Consider the following 23,214-nt stretch of genomic DNA (forward strand, 5'->3'; position numbering starts at 1 on the left):
ATATTACATTTTAAAGCATTTATCAGCCGATATCGGCAGTCCGATATTATCGGACATCTCTAATAATTTTAGTTATTTTCAAAGCAAACACACATCAAAAGTAGTAAAGGAATGGCTAAATCATGCTAGAATTAAGGTTTTAGAATGGACTTCCCAAAGTCCTGACTTAAACGTGTAGACAATGCTGAATAAACAAGTCCATGTCAGAAAACCAACAAATTTAGCGGAACTGCGCCAATTTTGTCAATAGAGTGGTCAAAAATTCAACCAGAAGCTTGTGGATGGCTACCAAAAGCGCCTTATTGCAGTGAAACTTGCCAAGGGACATGTAAGCAAATATTAACATTGCTGTATGTATACTTTTGACCCAGCAGATTTGCTCACATTTTCAGTAGACCCATAATAAATTCATAAAAGAACCAAACTTCATGAATGTTTTTTGTGACCAACAAGTATGTGCTCCAATCACTCTATCACAAAAAAAATAAGAGTAATAGAAATTATTGGAAACTCAAGCCAGCCATGACATTATGTTCTTTACAAGTGTATGTAAACTTTTGACCACGACTGTGTATATTTAAATGTTTAAGTGGGACAGTATTGACAGTCAATGTGGCATCAGCTGTAAGACATCAGATGTGTACAGGTAGGTGGGACATTCAAAGTTGCTTTGAATTAAAGGTTCATATAAGATTCCATAGGAACGGCTTGGGGTCTTTTTGACCCCACTTGTGGGGGAGTGATACAAAAACTGCAATTTCATAATATTCATGAAAAAATCCAATAAAATGGTGCCTTTGTCACTCTGCAAATTTTTATATAAAGCTTGCACAATTTTGGTCCAAGTATTGATCCCTGGGGTTCGCCACAGGATATATTTAGCTCTGTAGAAGTGTGTTCACCTATCTTCACATATTTTATCCTGTTGGTTAAGTAGCTTTTTATCCAGGTCAGAACCAACCGTCTGATGCCACATCGTTCTAATTTATTTGATACGACACTATCAATAATTGTGTCAAATGCTTTAGTTAGATCCGTAAATACTGCAGCACGGTTTACCATCTATTGCCTACGTGTCAAAGTCAAGGCCCGCGGGCCAGATCCGGCCCGCGAATAAATTATCTATGATATTTGATTAGTATTAGAACCGGCCCGCAGGCCACACCCGCCTGCTGCTGTTTTGCACGCACCAATACTCCCATCAGTGCGCTAGGAATTTGGAAAATGGGGTCTGACTTTTATGACCATAAAGTCATAAAATTGGGGTCCCACGGTACATTTTTGGGGTCCCACTTTTTGAAAACAAATGATAAATGTATGCATTATCCTGTTATATCTCACATTCTATATTGTGCTTTGGAAAAAGGTTGTCATAAACGTTACTTAATTCATTAAAAAAAAAAAATACAGAAGAAAACTTCTGAATTTTTATGCATATGTGAATTTATTCAGTTATAAACATTCATTGACTTTCTTCTTTCCTTCATGGATCTAAACTTTACCGCTACCGGTAGTTTTTTTTGTATATTTTTATTTTAATATTTTCAGAATGTCTTTGTTCTATTTTTGGCCAAAGTAAGACAAAGAAAACAATCTGAAGTAGGGATGTCCCGATCCGATATTTGGATCGGATCGGCCGCCGATATTTGCCAAAAAATGCGTATCGGCAAGACATGGGAAAATGCCGATCCAGATCCAGTTTTTAAAAAAAACTCCGGTCCGTGTTTTTCAACGCACCGATTTAGATAATACATTCCACTTTTCTGCTGCTCCCTAATTTCCGTTCCGCATTTTCCAGCACACCTTCAACACATCCACAGGTCTGTGGATTCTCACGCAGTTGCTTTTAGCTGCTGGCAGTACACGACAGGCTCTTCTCACTCTTTCCTGTGTCTCCCTCTCACAGACAGCGAGCGCACCTTCTTACACACGTCACATACTGTCACGTCATACGTCACATACGTATACGTCCTCCCCGAGCAGAGAGGTAGCAGCATGGCTAACGTTAGCTGTGATGCTAGCGCAGCCGCTAAGGTGCGCGCCTGTGCAATTGCGCACGGCAAATCTATGCCACGCACAAAATCAATAAAAAAAATAAGCGCATAACAATTTTCGACACACGGACACGACAGAGAAAACAGTTTTCGTCATCATTGTTCAAATATTGTAACGTCTGCCGAGACGCTTATCTCCATTCGGTGCCACACGCCCACACCATCAAAATGCCGAGGCAAACATTTCCAGATCAACACCGTATGAAAAAAATAGTGATTTTTTTAGTTGTGATTTCCTTCTCTGCATGAAAGTTTAAAAGTAGCATATATTAATGCAGTATGAAGAAGAATGTTTTAATGTAGACACATAGAATCATCATACTGCTGTGATTATATGCATCAAGTGTTCATTCAAGGCTAAGGCAAAATATCCACATATATATGGTGCATCGTGACATGGCCTAAATATATCGGAATTTTAAAAAAAGGCCATATTGCCCAGCCCTAGTTCAATGATGCCATTTCTGTTTGTCATGTATAATTTTGTCTATTTTGTGTTTATCCTTGAATAAACAGGTCAGTTTCTTGTTACCAACCATTGTGTATTATTCAAACTCCCCTAATTCAGCTGGCTAGTTGTTTTCAAGAGTACTAAAACCCTTTTCAACATGATTCTGACTAAGGCTGCAGCTAACGATTATTTTTCTATCGATTAATCTATAGATTATTTTTTCGATTAATCGGTTAATCTATAGATTATTTTTTCGATTAATCTATAGATTATTTTTCCTTTTACCGATTATTTTTTTTATTTAAAATGAAGATGAAAAAATAAATGTTGGCCAGTTTTTTCAAAAGGCATGACTTTTATATACAAAAAAAAAAGTATGGCCACTCAGTCAACATTGACAACAACATGACAAAATATTCTGTAACAATGTAAACATTTAAAACTTTTAACATTTAACAAAATTAAAAGTAGCTTATTTGCTTTTTAATGTGCAAATATAAAAGTAAACATCCAGTGCAAATCTTAATATTCTGCAATAGTATAAGCATTTCTAAAGTAAAAGTATTGCTTATTTTGCTTTAAAATGTGCAAAAATAAAGATAAACATCCAATACAAAAAAGTGCAAAACGAAATATTCTGTAACAGTGTAAACATTTCAACAAAAGTAAAAGTATTGCTTATTTTGCTTAATAACACAACAATGATAGTATGATTAAAGTGAAAGTTAATTGTTGGTTTGTACATAGTATATGTAACTGTTAATGTTGTAAAAGGTATTTGCACAACTAATTAACGTTAGCGTTAAAGAGGAGCGCGTCTTTGTAAACACTGAACAGGCATGCCAAACGCGCCTCTCAGAGCGAAACAGTGTTTTAGTTTATGAATTTACAACGCAGATACAAATGACACATTCATGATTTTGTGTAATGATGACAATGTATACTCACGCGGACGATTGACTAGTTGATGGTGATGGCAAGAACGCTGTCGGGTGTTTTCTTTTCAAATGTTCCTTCATAGCCGTTGTGCTGCTATGATAGGCCATTTCCGCTCGACACAGTGTGCATACAACAACTGTCAAGTGTTTTGCTTTTTTCGCTGTGCTTATCCCACACTTGAAGGGATGTACCAATGCTGAATGTGGCTTCTGGATTTCACTCAAAAGACCAGACCGTAGTTACTTTTTCCTTTTATTTTCCTTTAGTTTGCAACAGTTTTTCCAACCAAGAAACAGCTTCTTTTTTTCTTCTTTAGTCTTTTTAGCAGTCTTTAGCAGTGTTAATACTTTAGTTTCTTTAGCTGTCATTAGCTGTCTTTAGTAGCCTTTAGTAGCATTTAGCTTCTTTAGTAGGTGAAAAACCTTTAAGGACAAAACACCACAAGATTAACATGCTGTAAAAAATCAATCAATTATCAATCCCATAATTTACAACTATTAATTAGCTATCAATCTCTTAACCATTAAACAAGTGCAAGAAAATGGACACATCTTTTCCCTTTAAGTTAAAACAGATTTTAAATAAATTGTCTCAACATAAATGCACCAAGATACATATAAAATACATTTAACACCAGAAACACAATAGATAAATGCAACAGAAAACCCAATATGCAAATACATAAATACCTAACCAATTAACCACCTATTTAGATACATATTTAAAATCCATATTCAATATAAATATATTATTAATTTAGCAGTGAAACACTCAATCTTAAACGCTGTCTACTGGTAGAAAAATGCCCCTTTTTCTACGCCCTCACCAACACAGTTAAATCCAACACTTTAAATTGAGCGACTTCACCCTCCTGATGAAGCAAACTGCTCCAACATTTATCAAACTAAGCAAAGAATATCAACACTAAACAACAGTTACATAACACACTGTGTGTATTTAGCCTCCAGACTAAGCACGCTACATGCACACAACCCCCCCTCCCATCTCACCAGCGCAACAAGTGCGCCACACCCACGAAGAGAAATATTAAATCTTACATACTTTTGGCACAACTCTGGGTTATCTGTAATGAACTAAACCTTTTTCCACTCTGCGCTGGCGTCTTTTGTACTCCTTGATTTGACACAGCGGTCTAATTACCGGGCTCGCGCACCAGCAGATGAGACAGGAGCGCGCCGCGTTATACCTGCGCGCGAACGTAAACTGATCGGCTCTGATTTTATAAGCCTACTGGCCGAAATAATGCCGAATTATATACATTTGTTTATTGAAATACTCCCACACTTTTGACGACTTTTGGCGTGCTTTTTTTCCCTCGCTCGCACCGCTCGCATCATCTGCTTTGCGCTCCGCCATGACGGCAGTGTGACGTAAATATGCGACGCGTCGAAGCATAAAAACGACGTCGACGTATTTACGTAACCGATGACGTTGACTACGTCGACGCGTCGTTTCAGCCTTAATTCTGACAACTAAGTAGGCTAAATAACTTTAAACTTTAATACATGCTCGGATAGGCCAGTATCAGTCAGTATCGGTATCGGATCGGAAGTGCAAAAACAATATCGGTATCGGATCGGAAGTGCAAAAACCTGGATCGGGACATCCCTAATCTGAAGTTGTCTTTATTTTTTAGTTTTAATGCCATCTGTGGAGGTTGCCCTCCAGGGGGTTCTTCGGATCACCAATCAACACCATGAGAGCCCGGATCAGGGTTACAATACAGTTTTATTTTCTTCTCTCAATAGGTTGCTTTTCAGCGATTGTCTTTTTCTGTCCGTCTTCGTCACTCTCTCGCTCTCAGCTCCAACACCTCTCTCCTCCCGGCTGCTCCTTTTAACAGTGCGACAGGTGAGTAGATAACCAGGCCCAGGTGGGACATCTATGCACCTGTCGCTGATTTCGAAGCTGGTCCTGGCACACCCCGCTTCACTGCAGGCCCGCAGACCACGCCCCCCTCCACACCATCATTTTAAAAGTCCGGCCCGCGCGTGCACAGATTTTCCTCCACGCGGCACCTGGGCTAAAATGAGTTTGACACCCCAGATCTATTGCGTTGCTTATTTGCTGAGATGTTGGCTCTGTATCAGTATTGGTTTTCTGCAAGTGTTCCATTTTGTCAACGGGTGATTCTCACTCGTTTTTCTTGTGGCTGCAGGCGTTCCAGGAGCAGGGAGAGGAGGAGATCCAGAAGTCCCGACAGGAAGAAGCCGGCCAGCAAGACACGAGCCAAGAGGTCCCGCTCTGCCAGCCCCAGCAAGAACAGAAAAAGCGACGAAAAGTGAGCAGGATTCCTCCAACAGTCTGTACTCCTGGTTGTGTTGCGTTAGTAGACGTTCTTTATGAAGCTTGTTGTCTTCCTCACAGGCCCAAAAGCAAAGAGAAGGACCTTCCTGATGTTGCGTCTGACAAGAAGAAGATTAAAGAGGAGAAGGAAGAGGAGAAAGTTGACGACGTAAGTGGAAATACTGATTCTTATGCGGTACAGTAAGATGTTAGTGAAATGTCCAAACCCGTGTTGGAGCAGCAGGATTTCGACCAAAACAAACTGGAGGAAGAGATGAGGAAGAGGAAGGAGCGGGTGGAGAAGTGGAGGGAGGAGCAGAGGAAGAAGGCCATCGAGAACATTGGCGAGATCAAGAAGGAGCTGGAGGAGATGAAGCAGGGCAAGAAGTGGAGCCTGGAGGATGATGACGGTGAGAAAACACTGCTTTTGCTACAATTATACTTTGGAAATTAACAGTTTATTTTAAAGGACTAAAAGCATCCAGATGATGTCATAACTTTTCTTATTAGCCGATTTTAACGGACTTACAGCATCCAAATGATAATATTGGTTTTCTGCTCCTGAAAATGAATCTGCCAGCAGGGTTTCCCCTAGATTGCCACTATATACGTGGCAGTGGTGGCGTGGCGAAGGGGTGTTGTTAATATGACATCATCATATATATGTCATAGAGATGTCCGATATTGGCTTTTTTGCCGATATCCGATATTCCGAAATTGTCCAACTCTTAATTACCGATTCCGATATCAACCGATACCGATATATACAGTCGTGGAATTAACACATTATTATGCCTAATTTTGTTGTGATGCCCCGCTGGATGCATCAAACAATGTAACAAGGTTTTCCAAAATAAATCAACTCAAGTTATGGAAAAAAATGCCAACATGGCACTGCCATATTTATTATTGAAGTCACAAAGTGCATTATTTTTTTTAACATGCCTCAAAACAGCAGCTTGGAATTTGGGACATGCTCTCCCTGAGAGAGCATGAGGAGGTTGAGGTGGGTGGGGTTGAGGTGGGGGTAGGGGTAGCGGGGTTTGTATATTGATGCATCCCGGAAGAGTTAGTGCTGCAAGGTTTTCTGGGTATTTGTTCTGTTGTGTTTATGTTGTGTTACGGTGCGGATGTTCTCCCGAAATGGGTTTGTCGTTCTTGTTTGGTGTGGGTTCACAGTGTGGCGCATATTTGTAACAGTGTTAAAGTTGTTTATACGGCCACCCTCAGTGTGACCTGTATGGCTGTTGACCAAGTATGCGGGGCATTCACTTATGTGTGTGCAAAGCCGATGATATTATGTGACTGGGCCGGCACGCAAAGGCAGTGCCTTTAAGGTTTATTGGCGCTCTGTACTTCTCCCTACGTCCGTGTACCACTCCGTACAGCGGCGTTTTAAAAAGTCATACATTTTACTTTTTGAAACCGATACCGATAATTTCCAATATTACATTTTAAAGCATTTATCGGCCGATAATTTCGGCAGTCCGATATTATCGGACATCTCTAATCTAAATGTTATTGTATACTATGCTTCCATTGCACTTTGTGGGACAATATATCGTCCAGCAAAATGTGTTATCGGCCCTGGCATAAACAGCCTCCTCCTTTTCAGACGACGACGAGGACACGCCCACGCCGATAGAGGCGGACGACGATGAGGAAGAGGGGGATGAAAAAGGTGACGCCAAAGAGGATGAGGACAAGACAGACGATGGCGACAAGGAGAAGGAGACCCCCGCGGAGATGGAGGACGAAGAGGACGACATCGACCCCCTGGACGCTTACATGGAGGAGGTAAAGCAGGAGGTGAAGAAGTTCAACATGGGAGGCGTGAAAGGAAACGATAAGGTGGGTCAGGGAAGAAGACGACATAGGATTGTGCTTGTCTTCTGGATCATTCACGTATTTTCATTTGGTAACAAAAGGGAGGTGTGATGCTCACCAAAGTAGTGACAGTGGTGAAAACAAAGAAAGGCCTTCACTTTCACAAGAAGAAGGGAGAGCTGATGGAGAACGACCAGGACGCCATGGAGGTAGTTTTCACACTCTTCTATCAATTGTCTCTTGGTGGCAAAGCTAATGAAAAGTCAAACGTGTTGGACAGTACTCATCAGAGGAGGAGGAAGTAGACCTGCAGACGGCTCTCACAGGCTTTCAGACCAAACAGAGGAAGGTCTTGGAACCTGTGGACCACGGCAAGATTGAGTACGAGCCCTACCGTAAAAACTTCTATGTGGAGGTTCCCGAGCTGGCCAGGATGTCCGCAGAGGGTCCGTAAGCAAAACAAGAACAAATCGTCTCTTCTCGCTTCTGACGAGTTTCCGGTCCATTGCAGACGTCATTGCGTACCGCTCAGAACTGGAGGGCATCACGGTTAAGGGGAAGGGCTGTCCCAAACCCATCAAGACCTGGGTGCAGTGTGGCGTGTCCATGAAGATCCTCAATTCCCTCAAGAAGTGAGTTGGAGTTGGGGCTCGACGATTATGGCCAAAATAATAATCACGATTGTTTTTGAATAACATTGTAATCACAATTATTCATAATTTGAAAACATAAATATTTATTGTACCACCAAAACGCAACTTTAAATATCATTGTATTTTAAAAAACATATAAATTACTAACAAATAAATCACAACAAGTTTAATAATAATAGTTGTAGATTCCTAATGAAGCCTTAGCTTGACGCTCCTCTACTTTCTCCTGCTCCCGGAACAAATGAATGGCAAAATAAAGCGAGTTTGTTACAGTAAGAAAGAGTTACACTGCAAAAAGTCAGTGTTCAAAAACAAGGGAAAAAAATACAAAAATGAGGGGTATTTTACTTGAACTAAGCAAAATTATCTGCCAATAGAACAAGAACATTTGGCTTGTCAAGACTTTCCAAAACAAGTAGAATTAGCTAACCTCAATGAACCCCAAAATACCTTAAAATAAGTATATTCTCACTAATAACAAGTGCACTTTTCTTTGTAGCAAAAACAAATATGAGACCTTTTTTGTCAATATGTTCAAAAATATTCTTAAATAAAGTAAATGCTAGTGCCATTATCTTGACATAATGATATGCGCTCGGCATTACATTTCTTGAAACCAGCAAACTTACACTAAAAACTAGGCAAAAAGGCAACGCTCAGGTAAATCATATTGTCTAAAAATGCATTTTCCCATCGATAACATGACATCATCGCGCCAAGTGCGTGCTCTTTCAGTCAATTAGTGAGCAAGGAATATAGTATATATACATGTATATGTGTATCTATATATATATATATATATATATATATATATATATATATATATATATATATATATATATATATATATATATATATATATATATATTTGCAGCCCGGGCCCCGGACAATTTTTTTTTATTGTAATTTTGAAGAATTTATCTGAATGTGCATGAACTATTTCTGTTCAAAATTGTTTTGAAATGTCACATGTTAAATGTTTAAATATTAACTGCCAGTTTAATTATGAGACACAATTGTGTCAAAGTCATGTTTTTTTATTTAATGCTTGAAATAAGAAATTATTACTTTGAAAAAGCAGTTTTATATGTGTGAATGTTGGTGACACAGGTTTGCAACAGTTGATATTCTAGTTTCAAGCATGTTTTACTCAATATAGGTCATAAAATCTCAGCAACAAGCTGTAATAGATTACTGAGATCATTTAGGACCAAAACACTTAAAACAAGCCTCACACTCTAACATAAAATCTGCTTAGTGAGAAGAATTATCTTGTCAGATGGAAAATAAGCAAATAGCACCCTTATTTGACATATTGAATCTTACTTAGATTTCAGTTTTTGCAGTGTAGAAAAAGTAAGAGTAAAGTCAAAAAACTGTGGCTCAGTTGCCCCATACCTGACTGCCATTACCCATAATACCTTGTGTCCAAACCATATTACCACACATATCCTTCCGCCATGTATGCAATTAAACAGTTACGTAATCGTCACTGTATTAAAGCGGTATAAAATAGTACGTTCTCAAATTATTCAGACGAATGTAATAATTACAAATAAAGTGTACCTTATAATTATTCTAAGAATGCAATATATACATTTTCGTATTGTGCAAATAAAGTAAATAGTCCCATTTTGGCTGAATAAACATAAAGCACCTTCCATAAAATGTAAATGAACTTAAACAGCATTTAGGCTCCTACTATAGTAATATCCATACATTTAAATAACAATAGCAATATAAACAACAATACAATTCAGTTTTTCCATTTTAATTGTTTTTAATTCTATTTTTTCACCTTTTACACTTCACGTTTTGCGTCAAATAAAATGTAAATGAATGTTTAATTGGATGCAAAAATCTTACAATGCACCTTTGGACAATTTTGACCAGTACTTAAGGTCAAAGCATTATGCATCTGTAAATGTATCAGTAAGTGCTTTAAGTACATTATGCTTGTGTAAAGTACTTTTTTTTTTAAACCCTTATTTTGTTGGCGCGGTCAGACCGGATGTTGCACATCGTGCTATTATTGTCAAGGGAGGAAGTGTGCTTAGCTGTTGTTCGCAACTTGACGAGTAAAGAGGCGACTTGAGGCACTTTAAAAAAAAAAAAAAAATTAAAATTAAAAAAATAAAGAGAGAGAGACAGCGCCTTTCAAGTTGTGACTTTTGTTTGTACATTGTTGTTACATCCATGAATGATGTCGTTCACAACAACACAAGCAGATGGGATGTGTTGTGGGTGTATGGCTTGTTCTCGCTAGCCTTAGCTTTCTAGTTTGGTCGCTGTTTCAAGTGGTCGTCTCTACATACCGATTATTATATTTACATGATTGTGAGAAGCAATAATCCAATAAGATTAATTGTCCAACCCTAGTTGGAGTAATGGTTTAATCTGTCCAGGAGCTTATCTTCCTTCACACGTCCATTCTAGGCAGGGCTACGAGAAGCCTACTCCCATTCAGGCCCAGGCCATACCCGCCATCATGTGCGGCAGAGACCTCATTGGCATCGCAAAGACGGGCAGCGGCAAAACCATTGCCTTCCTTCTCCCAATGTTCCGACACATCATGGACCAGAGGCCCCTGGAAGAGTCCGAGGGACCCATTTGTAAGCACTTGATCATTTTCTAACATATGTTAGTCATTTATTGTCTTTCTTTCCATCTTCTCCTTCAGCTGTGATCATGACGCCCACCAGAGAGCTGGCCCTGCAGATCACCAAGGAGTGCAAGAAGTTTTCCAAGTCGCTAGGACTGAGAGTGGTGTGTGTTTATGGAGGCACGGGTATCAGTGAACAGGTAAACCTTCCAGTCACACGTTAAAAGCCGGTAAAGACCCTAGTCCAATGGTTCTTAACCTTGTTGGAGGTACCGAACCCCACCAGTTTCATATGCGCATTCACCGAACCCTTCTTTAGTGAAAAATATATATATATATATTTTTTTTCAAATTCAAGACAAAGTTATATGTTTTTGGTAACACTTTAGTATGGAGAACATATTCTAAGTAACAAAGACTTAATTTAGAGTTATTTGGTTAGGGTTAGGGTTAGAGGGTTAGGGCCAGGGTTAGAGGGTTAATGTTATAATAAGGCCATTAATAAGTACTTAATAATGGTTAGTTAAGAGCCAATATGTTACTAATTTGCATGTTAATAAGCAATTAATCAATGGTGAATATGTTCCCCGTACTAAAGTGTTACCATGTTTTTTTTTACTGGTGCAAAAAATGAACCGTGCATGAACATCACCTTGTTCAAAGAACAAAACCAACACAGTGCATAAACTCACAACAAATTACACGCCTGCAAATCAGTCTGACTTCTGCTGTTGTCGTATCCGTAATACGCCGACAGGGAGAAGTTTTTATTTACACGATGAGTCGGGTGTGTTTTGACCTCTGCCGAACCCCTGAGCCCGACTCACCGAACCCCTAGGGTTCGATCGAACCCAGGTTAAGAACCACTGCCCTAGTCACAATAACCGCAACGTTGACTTGTTTGCCCGCAGATTGCCGAGCTGAAACGAGGAGCCGAGATCATCGTGTGCACGCCGGGACGAATGATTGACATGCTGGGCGCCAACAGTGGTCAGTGGTCTTACACTTTCTAATGTACATGTGTACCCGGGCTTTAAACTGTGTTCTTGTCATGTGTTCTTTGTGAGTGGACAACAACAAGTCCACTACAAATGTGTGTGTGCGTTCGTGCGTGCCTTTTTGTGTACACACACACACTGGGGTCGTCAAACCACTCAATCAATCGTCAATCAATCAGATTCATCACAGGTTTGATGTGGATTAATTTCATGATTAGATATTAGTTTTTCATCTACATTAATGCCGTTTCATTTTGCCTGAGCGAAAGAAGGTAATATACAGTATTTGCAATTAACATGTTAAACAACTTTAAAGGGTAACTGCAGACAAGACAAGAACACATGTATTATTTTTTTTTATGCATTCTAATTCGTAAAATACGGCAAGTAAGTGGTGGCTAACAATGCAGCTAATGGGAGTACACTATTCCGCCTCTAAGAAATCATCCTAAAAGTGCCAACAATATTCCAATTACATCTTGTGACCTAAATAGTGAGCTATTGTGCAGAAATATGGGGAAATAACTACAAATGTGCGCTACATTCGCTAACCGTGTTACAAAAAAGATCAATTAGACTGATACACAATTTTGGATATAGAGAACATACAAACCCTTTATTTATTGAGTGAAACATATTAAAGTTCGGTGATTTGGTAAAATTGCAAACAGCTAAAATGATGTACAAAGCAAACTATAACCTGCTACCAAAGAATGTACAACAATTCTTCTCAACTAAAGAGGAGAAATATAACCTTAGAGGAAAATCTAATTTAAAACATTTGTATGCACGTACAACACTTAGAACCTTTGGCATATCAGAATGTGGAATTAAATTATGGAATGGATTAAGTAATGAAGTTAAACATTGTACTGATATGATCCAGTTTAAGAGGTTGTTCAAATTAATGGTGCTTACAAAGTACAAAGAAGAAGAATTATGAGAAATACTTTCAACCTTATTGAAAATAAGATTATTGAAAATAAGATATTCTTCATCTCAGTATGTTAATAATGACTGAATTAATTAATTACATATTACAAAACTGTTGTGTATACTAATTCACTGATGTTATTTTATTATAAAAAGGTCAGTAAATGAATGTATATATTTGTAAACGCTCTGAAGTGGGAAAGGGGTAGGATTAAATAAGCTTTGCTTCTTCCTACTCCTTTTTGGACATGATGTAAAGTGAAATGATATGAAACTGTGTGATGTATTATATTGTAAGTGTGTTCATGTTCGAAATAAACTAAAGAAAGAAAGAAAGAAATATTAACCAAGTACCGTATGCTATATTGTTATTATAAGCACTAACGCAGACAAACTATATTTAGTGGCGCCGTGATCGCATAGTTTATGCTGCTATATTGACATATTGAGCTGCTGGATTGCCTCTGAGTTGGTAAAAATACACTTTTTCACTTTTCCCACATTTGTATTATTTTACAGCCTTATTCCAAAATTTTACAATTTATTTATTTTTTATGTTTTCAAATGTTTTTAAATATAAAAGCTAAGAAATTACATTTACATAAGTTCTTACAGCCTTTGCCATGAAGCTCAAAAGTGGGCTCAGGTGCAACCTGTTTCAACTGATCATCCATATAAGATGTTCCTACAGCTTAATTGGAGTCCACCTGTGGTAAATTCAGTTGGTTGGACATGATTTGGAAATGCACACACACCTGTCTATATGTGAGGTTCCACACTCGATAGTGCATGGCAGAGCACAAACCAAGATTGAGTTCGAAGGAATTGTCTGTAGACCTCCAAAACAGAATTGTCTCAAGGCAAAAATCTGGGGAAGGGTATAGAAAACTATCTGCTGCCTTGAAGATCCCAATGAGCACAGTGGCCTCCATCATCTGTAATTGTAAGAAGTTTGGAACCACCAGGACTCTTCCTAGAGCTGGCTGGTTGTTTTAACCAGTGTTTTTCAACCACTGTGCCGTAAAATACAGTCTGGTGTGCCGTGGCAGATTATGTAATTTCACTTTATTGGGTGAAAAATATTTTTTGCAAACCAGTAATTATAATCCGCAAATGTGCCGTTGTTGAGTGTCTGTGCTGTCTAGAGCTCGGCAGAGTAACCGTGTAATACTCTTCCATATCAGTAGGTGGCACCCGGTAGCTAATTGCTTTGTAGATGTCGGGAACATGGTTTGTCGTGATCACAATATGCGTGAGGCAGCGTGTAGGTAAAATGGTATCTAACACTTAAACCAAAAATAAACAAAAGGCGAGTGCCCCTAAGAAAAGGCATTGAAGCTTAGGGAAGGCTTTGCAAAACAAAACTAAAACTGAACTGGCTGCAAAGTAAACAAAAACAGAATGCTGGACGACAGCAAAGACTTACAGCGTGTAGCGCATACGGTGTCCACAAAGTACATCCGTACATGACATGACAATCAACAATGTCCCCACTAAGAAGGATAGCGTCCGCACAACTTAAATAGTCTTGATTGCGAAAAAAAAAGCAGGTGCGGGGATTAGCGTTCAAGGAAGACATGACACTGCTACAGGAAAATACCAACAAATGAGGAAAAGCCACCAAAATAGGAGCGCAAGACAAGAACTAAAACACTAAGCACAGGGAAACAGCAAAAAACTCAAAATAAGTCACGGCATGATGTGACAGTACATCTACTTTGAGACAAGAGCTATAGTGATGCATGGTTGGATATGGTTTGATTTATATCCAACAATTGCGAGAACGGCTTTTTATTGTCAATATCGGCTACTGAGTTTCATTTTTTTAATGTTTTTTGCTGGTGGAGTGCCTCTGGATTTTTTCAATGAAAAAAAAGTGCCTTGGCTCCAAAAAGGTTGGAAAAACACTGGTCTAAACTGAGGGGGAGAACTAAGGTCCTTAGCCAAAAAGATGGCCAAGAACCCGATGGTCACTCTGTCTGAGCTACAACATTCCTCTGTGTAGAGACGAGAACCTACGAGAAGGACAACCATCTCTGCAGCAATCCACCAATCAGGCCTGTATAGTGGCCAGACGGAAGACGTTTCTTAGTATAAAGTTTGCTTAAATGCATCCGTAAGACTCTCAGACCGTGAGAAACAAAATTCTCTGGTCTGATGAGACAAAGAGTTAAGTCTATGGCGTGAATGCCAGGTGTCATGTTTGGAGGAAGCCAGACACCGCTCATCACCAGGCCAACACCATTTCTACAGTGAAGCATGGATGTGGCAGCACCATGCTCTGGGGATGTTTTTTCAGCAGCAGGAAGTAGGAGACCAGTCACGATAGAGGTAAAGATGAATGCAGCAATGTACGGAGACATCCTGGATGAAAACCTGCTCCAGAGCGCTCTTGAAGTCCGACTGCGACAACGGTTGTTCTTTCAGCCGGACAACAACCTTAAGCACATTGCCGAGATATCAGAGGAATGGTTTCAGGACAACTCTGTAAATGTCCTTGAATGGCCCAGCCAGAGCCCAGACCTGGATCCCATTTAACATCTGGAGGGATGTAAAAAATGGCTTTCTTTTTCAATATGATGGAGCTTGAGAGGTTCTGCAAAGAAGAATGGGTGAAAATGCCTAAAGATAGGTGTGCCAAGCTTGTGGCATCGTATTTAAAAAGACATCAACAAAATAATGAGCAAAGACTGTCAATACTTATGTACATGACATTTCTTTCTTACGCAAAAACTTCTCATACATTGTTACATGGTCATTCAGGGGTACTGTGTGTAGAATTTTGAGGACAAAAATGAATGTATTCATTATGGAACAAAGCTGTATAACATAGCAATGTGGAAAAAGTGAAGCACAGTGAATACTTTCTAAATGCACTGTATATTACTACAGTATATGTAAAAACTCAAATACTCATACAGTACTTCTTACTAAACTGTTATCTGACTGCTTTTTGGATGTGTCTTGTCTACAAGAGTGAAGATCAGGGCAGGTGCAGGTAGGTGCACCTGGAGCCATGTGAAAGCCACTTTCTTGATGAATGCTCATCCAAGGTTCTTCAGTGATATATATAAATACATACATTAAAAGGTTTTGAGGGTGCTTCTGTTGTTTCCACACATGCGATGTAATCTGTAATATGTTTCCCTTTTAGGTGAAAAGGCGTTTGGTCAGATAGTGCTTGATGGGACTCCATCCCTCTCTTGTTTTGTATCTTGAGGCTGTTTTCTGACTTTTACAGGTCTCCCCATGCCAATGAGATGGTACGCAAGACCTGAAATAGCCGAAGCAAAATTGAGCCAGAAATAAAGATGACAGTTTACAAATGCAACCTAGTATTCTACAATGTTTAAAAGAAGTCAGGATGAAGTAGTCTAGTCTTTTTTTATTTGCTCCATTATTAGCTTCATGCCTTTTGAAGAATAATGTATGATCTGTCTAAACGCTTTGATTCATGCTCCTCTACCTTGATGTCCAGGTCGCGTCACCAACCTGCGCAGATCGACCTATGTGGTGCTGGATGAAGCTGACAGGATGTTTGACATGGGCTTTGAGCCACAGGTGGGCACCAGACCAGATTGTTTTGAAGCTTTGTTCAGGTCAGTCATTAATAGTAATCTCTGGTTCCTCCGCAAGGTAATGCGCATCGTGGACAATGTTCGTCCTGACCGGCAGACAGTGATGTTCTCCGCCACCTTCCCCAGAGCCATGGAAGCTCTCGCTCGAAGGATCCTGGCTAAGCCTCTTGAGATCCAGGTGGGAGGCCGCAGCGTGGTCTGCTCCGATGTGGAACAACATGTGGTAAGCCTTCTTGTTGAAATGTTCTGTTGTCTGTCCATCATAGCTCACATAAAAACAACGAAAGTAATCTGTGAAATAAATTCGCTCTTCCTTTTTGGACGTTACGATCTGGTTGCCAATTGAGGTAATGATTAGGGGTGAGGGAAAAAATCGATTTGAATTCGAATCGCGATTCTCACGTTGTGCGATTCAGAATCGATTCTCATTTAAAAAAAAAAAATTTTTTTTTAATTTTTTATTTAAATTTGTATTTTTTTAAAATTTTTAGTTAGTCATTTATTTATTTATTTTTTTAGTTAATCAATCCAACAAAACAATACACAGCAATACCATAACAATTAAATCCCATTCCAAAACCAAACCCGACCCAGCAACACTCAGAACCGCAATAAACAGAGCAATTGAGAGGAGACACAAACACGACACAGAACAAACCAAAAGTAGTGAAACAAAAATGAATATTATCAACAACAGTATCAATATTAGTTACAATTTCAACACAGCAGTGATTAAAAATCCCTCATTGACATTATCATTAGACATTTATAAAAATAAAAATAAATTAATGTCACAGTGGCTTACACTTGCATCGCATCTCATAAGCTTGACAACACACTGTGTCCAATATTTTCACAAAGATAAAACAAGTTATATTTTTGGTTCATTTAATAGTTAAAACAAATTTACATTATTGCAAGCAGTTGATAAAACATTGTCCTTTACAATTATAAAAGCTTTTTACAAAAATCTACTACTCTGCATGTCAGCAGACTGGGGTAGATCCTGCTGAAATCCTATGTATTGAATGAATAGAGAATCCTTTTGAATCGGGAAAAAAATCGTTTTTGAATCGAGAATCGTCCATCCATCCATCCATCTTCTTCCGCTTATCCGAGGTCGGGTCGCGGGGGCAGCAGCTTAAGCAGGGAAGCCCAGACTTCCCTCTCCCCAGCCACTTCGTCCAGCTCCTCCCGGGGGATCCCGAGGCGTTCCCAGGCCAGCCGGGAGAGATAGTCTTCCCAGCGTGTCCTGGGTCTTCCCCGTGGCCTCCTACCGGTCGGACGTGCCCGAAACACCTTCCTAGGGAGGCGTTCGGGTGGCATCCTGACCAGATGCCCGAACCACCTCATCTGGCTCCTCTCGATGTGGAGGAGCAGCGGCTTTACTTTGAGCTCCCTCCGAATGACAGAGCTTCTCACCCTATCTCTAAGGGAGAGCCCCGCCACTCGGCGGAGGAAACTCATTTTGGCCGCTTGTACCCGTGATCTTGTCCTTTCGGTCATGACCCAAAGCTCTTGACCATAGGTGAGGATGGGAACGTAGATCGACCGGTAAATCGAGAGCTTTGCCTTCCGGCTCAGCTCCTTCTTCACCACAACGGATCGATACAGCGTCCGCATTACTGAAGACGCCGCACCGATCCGCCTGTCGATCTCACGATCAACTCTTCCCCCACTCGTGAACAAGACTCCGAGGTACTTGAACTCCTCCACTTGGGGCAAGATCTCCTCCCCAACCCGGAGATGGCACTCCACCCTTTTCCGGGAGAGAACCATGGACTCGGACTTGGAGGTGCTGATTCCCATCCCAGTCGCTTCACACTCGGCTGCGAACCGATCCAGTGAGAGCTGAAGATCTTGGCCGGAGGAAGCCATCAGGACCACATCATCTGCAAATAGCAGTGACCTAATCCTGCAGCCACCAAACCAGATCCCCTCAACGCCCTGACTGCGCCTAGAAATTCTGTCCATAAAGGTTATGAACAGAATCGGTGACAAAGGGCAGCCTTGGCGGAGTCCAACCCTCACTGGAAACGTGTCCGACTTACTGCCGGCAATGCGGACCAAGCTCTGACACTGATTATACAGGGAGCGAACTGCCACAATAAGACAGTCCGTTACCCCATACTCTCTGAGCACTCCCCACAGGACTTCCCGGGGTACACGGTCGAATGCCTTCTCCAAGTCCACAAAGCACATGTAGACTGGTTGGGCAAACTCCCATGCACCCTCAAGGACCCTGCCGAGAGTATAGAGCTGGTCCACAGTTCCACGACCAGGACGAAAACCACACTGTTCCTCCTGAATCCGAGGTTCGACTATCCGGCGTAGCCTCCTCTCCAGTACACCTGAATAGACCTTACCGGGAAGGCTGAGGAGTGTGATCCCACGATAGTTGGAACACACCCTCCGGTTCCCCTCCTTAAAGAGAGGAACCACCACCCCGGTCTGCCAATCCAGAGGTACCGCCCCCGATGTCCACGCGATGTTGCAGAGTCTTGTCAACCAAGACAGCCCCACAACATCCAGAGCCTTAAGGAACTCCGGGCGGATCTCATCCACCCCCGGGGCCTTGCCACCGAGGAGCTTTTTAACTACCTCGGCAACCTCAGCCCCAGAAATAGGAGAGCCCACCACAGATTCCCCAGGCCCTGCTTCCTTATAGGAAGACGTGCTGGTAGGATTGAGGAGGTCTTCGAAGTATTCCCTCCACCGATCCACAACATCCGCAGTCGAGGTCAGCAGAGCACCATCCCCACCATACACGGTGTTGACACTGCACTGCTTCCCCTTCCTGAGGCGGCGGATGGTGGTCCAGAATTGCTTCGAAGCCGTCCGGAAGTCTTTTTCCATGGCCTCCCCGAACTCCTCCCATGTCCGAGTTTTTGCCTCCGCGACCGCTGAAGCCGCACACCGCTTGGCCTGTCGGTACCTGTCTGCTGCCTCAGGAGTCCCATGAGCCAAAAGAACCCGATAGGACTCCTTCTTCAGCCTGACGGCATCCCTCACCGCCGGCGTCCACCAACGGGTTCTAGGATTACCGCCACGACAGGCACCAACCACCTTGCGGCCACAGCTCCAATCGGCCGCCTCGACAATAGAGGTACGGAACATTGTCCACTCGGACTCAATGTCCAGCACCTCCCTCGTGACATGTTCAAAGTTCTTCCGGAGGTGGGAATTGAAACTCTCTCTGACAGGAGACTCTGCCATGCGTTCCCAGCAAACCCTCACAATGCGTTTGGGCCTGCCAGGTCTGTCCGGCATCCTCCCCCACCATCGCAGCCAACTCACCACCAGGTGGTGATCGGTAGAAAGCTCCGCCCCTCTCTTCACCCGAGTGTCCAAAACATGAGGCCGCAAATCCGATGACACAACTACAAAGTCGATCATGGAACTGCGGCCTAGGGTGTCCTGGTGCCAAGTGCACATATGGACACCCTTATGCTTGAACATGGTGTTTGTTATCGACAATCTGTGACGAGCACAAAAGTCCAATAACAGAACACCACTCGGGTTCAGATCCGGGCGGCCATTCTTCCCAATCACACCTCTCCAGGTTTCACTGTCGCTGCCAACATGAGCGTTGAAGTCCCCCAGTAGAACGAGGGAATCACCCGGGGGAGCACTCTCCAGTACTCCCTCGAGTGAATCCAAAAAGGGTGGGTACTCTGAGCTGCTGTTTGGCGCGTAAACGCAAACAACAGTCAGGACCCGTCCCCCCACCCGAAGGCGGAGGGAAGCTACCCTCTCGTCCACCGGGTTGAACTCCAACGTGCAGGCTTTGAGCCGAGGGGCAACAAGAATTGCCACCCCAGCCCGTCGCCTCTCACTGCCGGCAACGCCAGAGTGGAAGAGAGTCCAGCCCCTCTCAAGAGAAGTGGTTCCAGAGCCCTTGCTGTGCGTCGAAGTGAGTCCGACTATATCTAGCCGGAACTTCTCCACCTCACGCACTAGCTCAGGCTCCTTCCCCCCCAGCGAAGTGACGTTCCACGTCCCAAGAGCCAGCTTATGTAGCCGAGGATCGGACCGCCAAGTGCCCTGCCCTCGGCTGCCGCCCAGCTCACACTGCACCCGACCTCTATGGCCCCTGCTATGGGTGGTGAGCCCATTGGAGGGGGGACCCACGTTGCCTCTTCGGGCTGTGCCCGGCCGGGCCCCAATCGAGAATCGTGTTTAATTGAAAAAAAAAAACATCGATTTTGAATCGAATCGTGACCCCAAGAATCGATATTGAATCGAATCGTGGGACACCCAAAGATTCACAGCCCTAGTAATGATCCACGAGACCCAGCAGATAGTGCTACACAGTGAAAAGCTAAAATCATGGACAAGCTGCTTCACATTGTATAATGTACTTTCAAATATTTTTGAACGTAGATTATTGCATATTGTTTGAGTCTGTAGCACTTTCAGACAAGAATATGTTGATTGATAGTCTAAAAGTAACATGTCTTCCTTCATTCCTTATTTTCCCACTTTTATGCATGTATAAAGGATAAAAATCGCAAAACGAATCGCAATTTTGGAGAGAAAAATCGCAATTAGGTTATTTCTCAATCGTACAACTCTAGTAGAACATACACACTGAAAAAAATGCCCCTTTTAAAAATATATATATATTTAAATAATACAGGTTATTTTTGCTTGTAATGAGCAAAAAAAATGCAGCTTTAAAAACTTAAGTGATCTTGAAATTAGCAACTAAAACGTATTAGCGATACTTAATAGTATTGTTAAGTTTTTTGTCGTACAACAAACTTATGATGCTTAAAAGTAGTATTTTTTTCCTCAGAAGATCTATTGGCTTAAAAAAAACGTTATGTCTCACTGAAAAATGACTATTCAGGGGATTCTGACTTGTATTAAGTTTGTTCATATTTTTTGACAAGAAATTAGAAATATATACTTGGTGATAGGGCTGGGCGATATGGCCTTTTTTTAATATTTCGATATTTTTGGGCCATGTCACGATACACGATATATATCTCGATATTTTGCCTTAGCCTTGAATGAACACTTGATGCATATAATCACACCAGTATGATGATTCTATGTGTCTACATTAAAACATTCTTGTTCATACTGCATTAATATATTCTCATTTTAAACTTTCATGCAGAGAGGGAAATCACAACTAAGTCAATTGACCAAAAGTGTATTTATTAAACAGTTATTAAGCAGTGGCACAAACATTCATGTCATTTCAAAACAGAAAGTGCAAGATTGTCAGAGACATTTTAAAAGAAGCTATTAGTGCACTTTTGTGCATGATGTCACTAAGATGACATATCAAAACAACACTAAATTAAAGTGCACTTTTTGTACAGAACACCACTACAATAGTTTAAAACAAATAAAGTGCACTTTTGTGCATGATGTCACACAAGATATTTCAATAACTGTCAAATAAAAATGAGCTGCATAATAGGAAATCAAATAGTGTATGTCCTTTGCTATGTGGTAGGTTCCTGCGGACGTTATCTCCTTCTGTTGTTGACTATTTTTTTCATACGGTGTTGATGTGGAAATGGTTGCCTCTGCATTTTGTTGGTGTGGCACCGAACGGAGATGTTGACATGCAGAGTTTCAAGCACTCTTCATTCTATAGTAGATGACTTTTCAAATTATGCTACATATTAGCAGTAATGTTACTTTTTGTAGCAAGGCTTTTGCCCCACACTTGTCAAATTACGGTTGTCTGTTTGACATATTCCCACTTGAAGCCAAACCACCGCCAGATGATGTGCCCCCTGCTGTTTTTCTTGGGAATTGATTCTTCCTTCATTTGTTACCAGATTCGCACCTTCTTTCTCTCGTATTACCACTCGCACCACAGCTAACGTTACCCATGCCGCTACCTCTCTGCTCCGCGAGGGCGTATACGTATGTGACTTATGTAAGAAGGTGCGCTTGTTTTATGTCTCTGTGAGAAGGAGAGACAACAAAGAGTGAGAAGAGCCTGTAGTGTAATGCCCGCAGCTAAAAGCAACTGCGTGAGAACGTATACTCGAATATCAGGATATAGTCATTTTCTATATCGCACAGAGACAAACCCGCAATATATCAAGTATATCGATATATCGCCCAGCCCTACTTTGTGAGATTGTGAGTTTTTCCCCAGTGTACTTGTCACAACAGGATGTACCTCCTTTCATTTTTTCATTGCAGCATTCATTATTATTTTCTATATTTATTTACTCATTACGTTTCTCTCAACATTTAGTCATGCATGCATTCATACATTTATGTATTATTTGCTCGGAAATTCATTGTGCATTGTTGCCAAGCAGAATCCTATAATGTTCCTGTTGGAGATCAAGTAAACTCTGGCATTGTTTAACATTTGCTCTTGCAGCTTGTGATTGAGGAGGACAAGAAGTTCCTGAAGCTCCTGGAGATCCTGGGCCACTATCAGGAAAAGGGCTCTGTCATTATTTTTGTGGACAAACAGGAGCACGCCGACGCTCTCCTCAAAGATCTGATGAAGGCCTCCTACCCCTGCATGTCCCTGCATGGAGGTATTGCTCCACTTCTGAGGAGAAACCTGCAAAATGATTTAGCAATTTTCCAGTGCTGAAAAAATGTTAAATGTCCCAGAAACGGTTCAAGTTATTCTGGGAATTGCTTTATTTGACTCACCTGCTTTGTAAATGAGGTAGTTTTCGCCTCGTCTTCTGGGCAACATTAAGGCATTGAGGCACATTAAGTGCACAGCCCCATGTGAAGCTAACAGCTAATCATGTTTTGAGTCATAACTCGTTAATAACATAAAAACTAAACTATTTGCAGCAAATATGACACGTTTGGTGACGTTTTGACATGGTGGAGGAGCTGGTTATGGATAATAACATGTTGATAACATAAAA

The 23,214-nt window shown here is 41.2% G+C and overlaps 1 protein-coding gene across 2 annotated transcripts in view; it reads left to right on the forward strand.

The window, feature by feature from the left end:
• The window catches only part of ddx46 (DEAD (Asp-Glu-Ala-Asp) box polypeptide 46), a 40,543-nt gene that overhangs the window by 5,783 nt on the left and 11,546 nt on the right, over window positions 1–23,214 (forward strand). Inside the window, exons 3-15 of one of the 2 annotated variants that reach the window (XM_061934497.1) lie at window positions 5,624–5,746; window positions 5,833–5,920; window positions 5,993–6,161; window positions 7,367–7,602; window positions 7,680–7,787; window positions 7,859–8,024; window positions 8,090–8,210; window positions 10,668–10,843; window positions 10,912–11,033; window positions 11,745–11,823; window positions 16,243–16,325; window positions 16,401–16,565; window positions 22,704–22,866. In XM_061934497.1, coding sequence (XP_061790481.1) covers window positions 5,624–5,746; window positions 5,833–5,920; window positions 5,993–6,161; window positions 7,367–7,602; window positions 7,680–7,787; window positions 7,859–8,024; window positions 8,090–8,210; window positions 10,668–10,843; window positions 10,912–11,033; window positions 11,745–11,823; window positions 16,243–16,325; window positions 16,401–16,565; window positions 22,704–22,866 — 1,799 coding nt within the window. The remainder of the gene's footprint in view (window positions 1–5,623; window positions 5,747–5,832; window positions 5,921–5,992; window positions 6,162–7,366; window positions 7,603–7,679; window positions 7,788–7,858; window positions 8,025–8,089; window positions 8,211–10,667; window positions 10,844–10,911; window positions 11,034–11,744; window positions 11,824–16,242; window positions 16,326–16,400; window positions 16,566–22,703; window positions 22,867–23,214) is intronic. The other variant, XM_061934505.1, reaches the window with a different exon arrangement.

Source organism: Nerophis lumbriciformis, linkage group LG03 (assembly GCF_033978685.3).
Source record: "Nerophis lumbriciformis linkage group LG03, RoL_Nlum_v2.1, whole genome shotgun sequence".
Lineage (NCBI taxonomy): Eukaryota > Metazoa > Chordata > Actinopteri > Syngnathiformes > Syngnathidae > Nerophis > Nerophis lumbriciformis.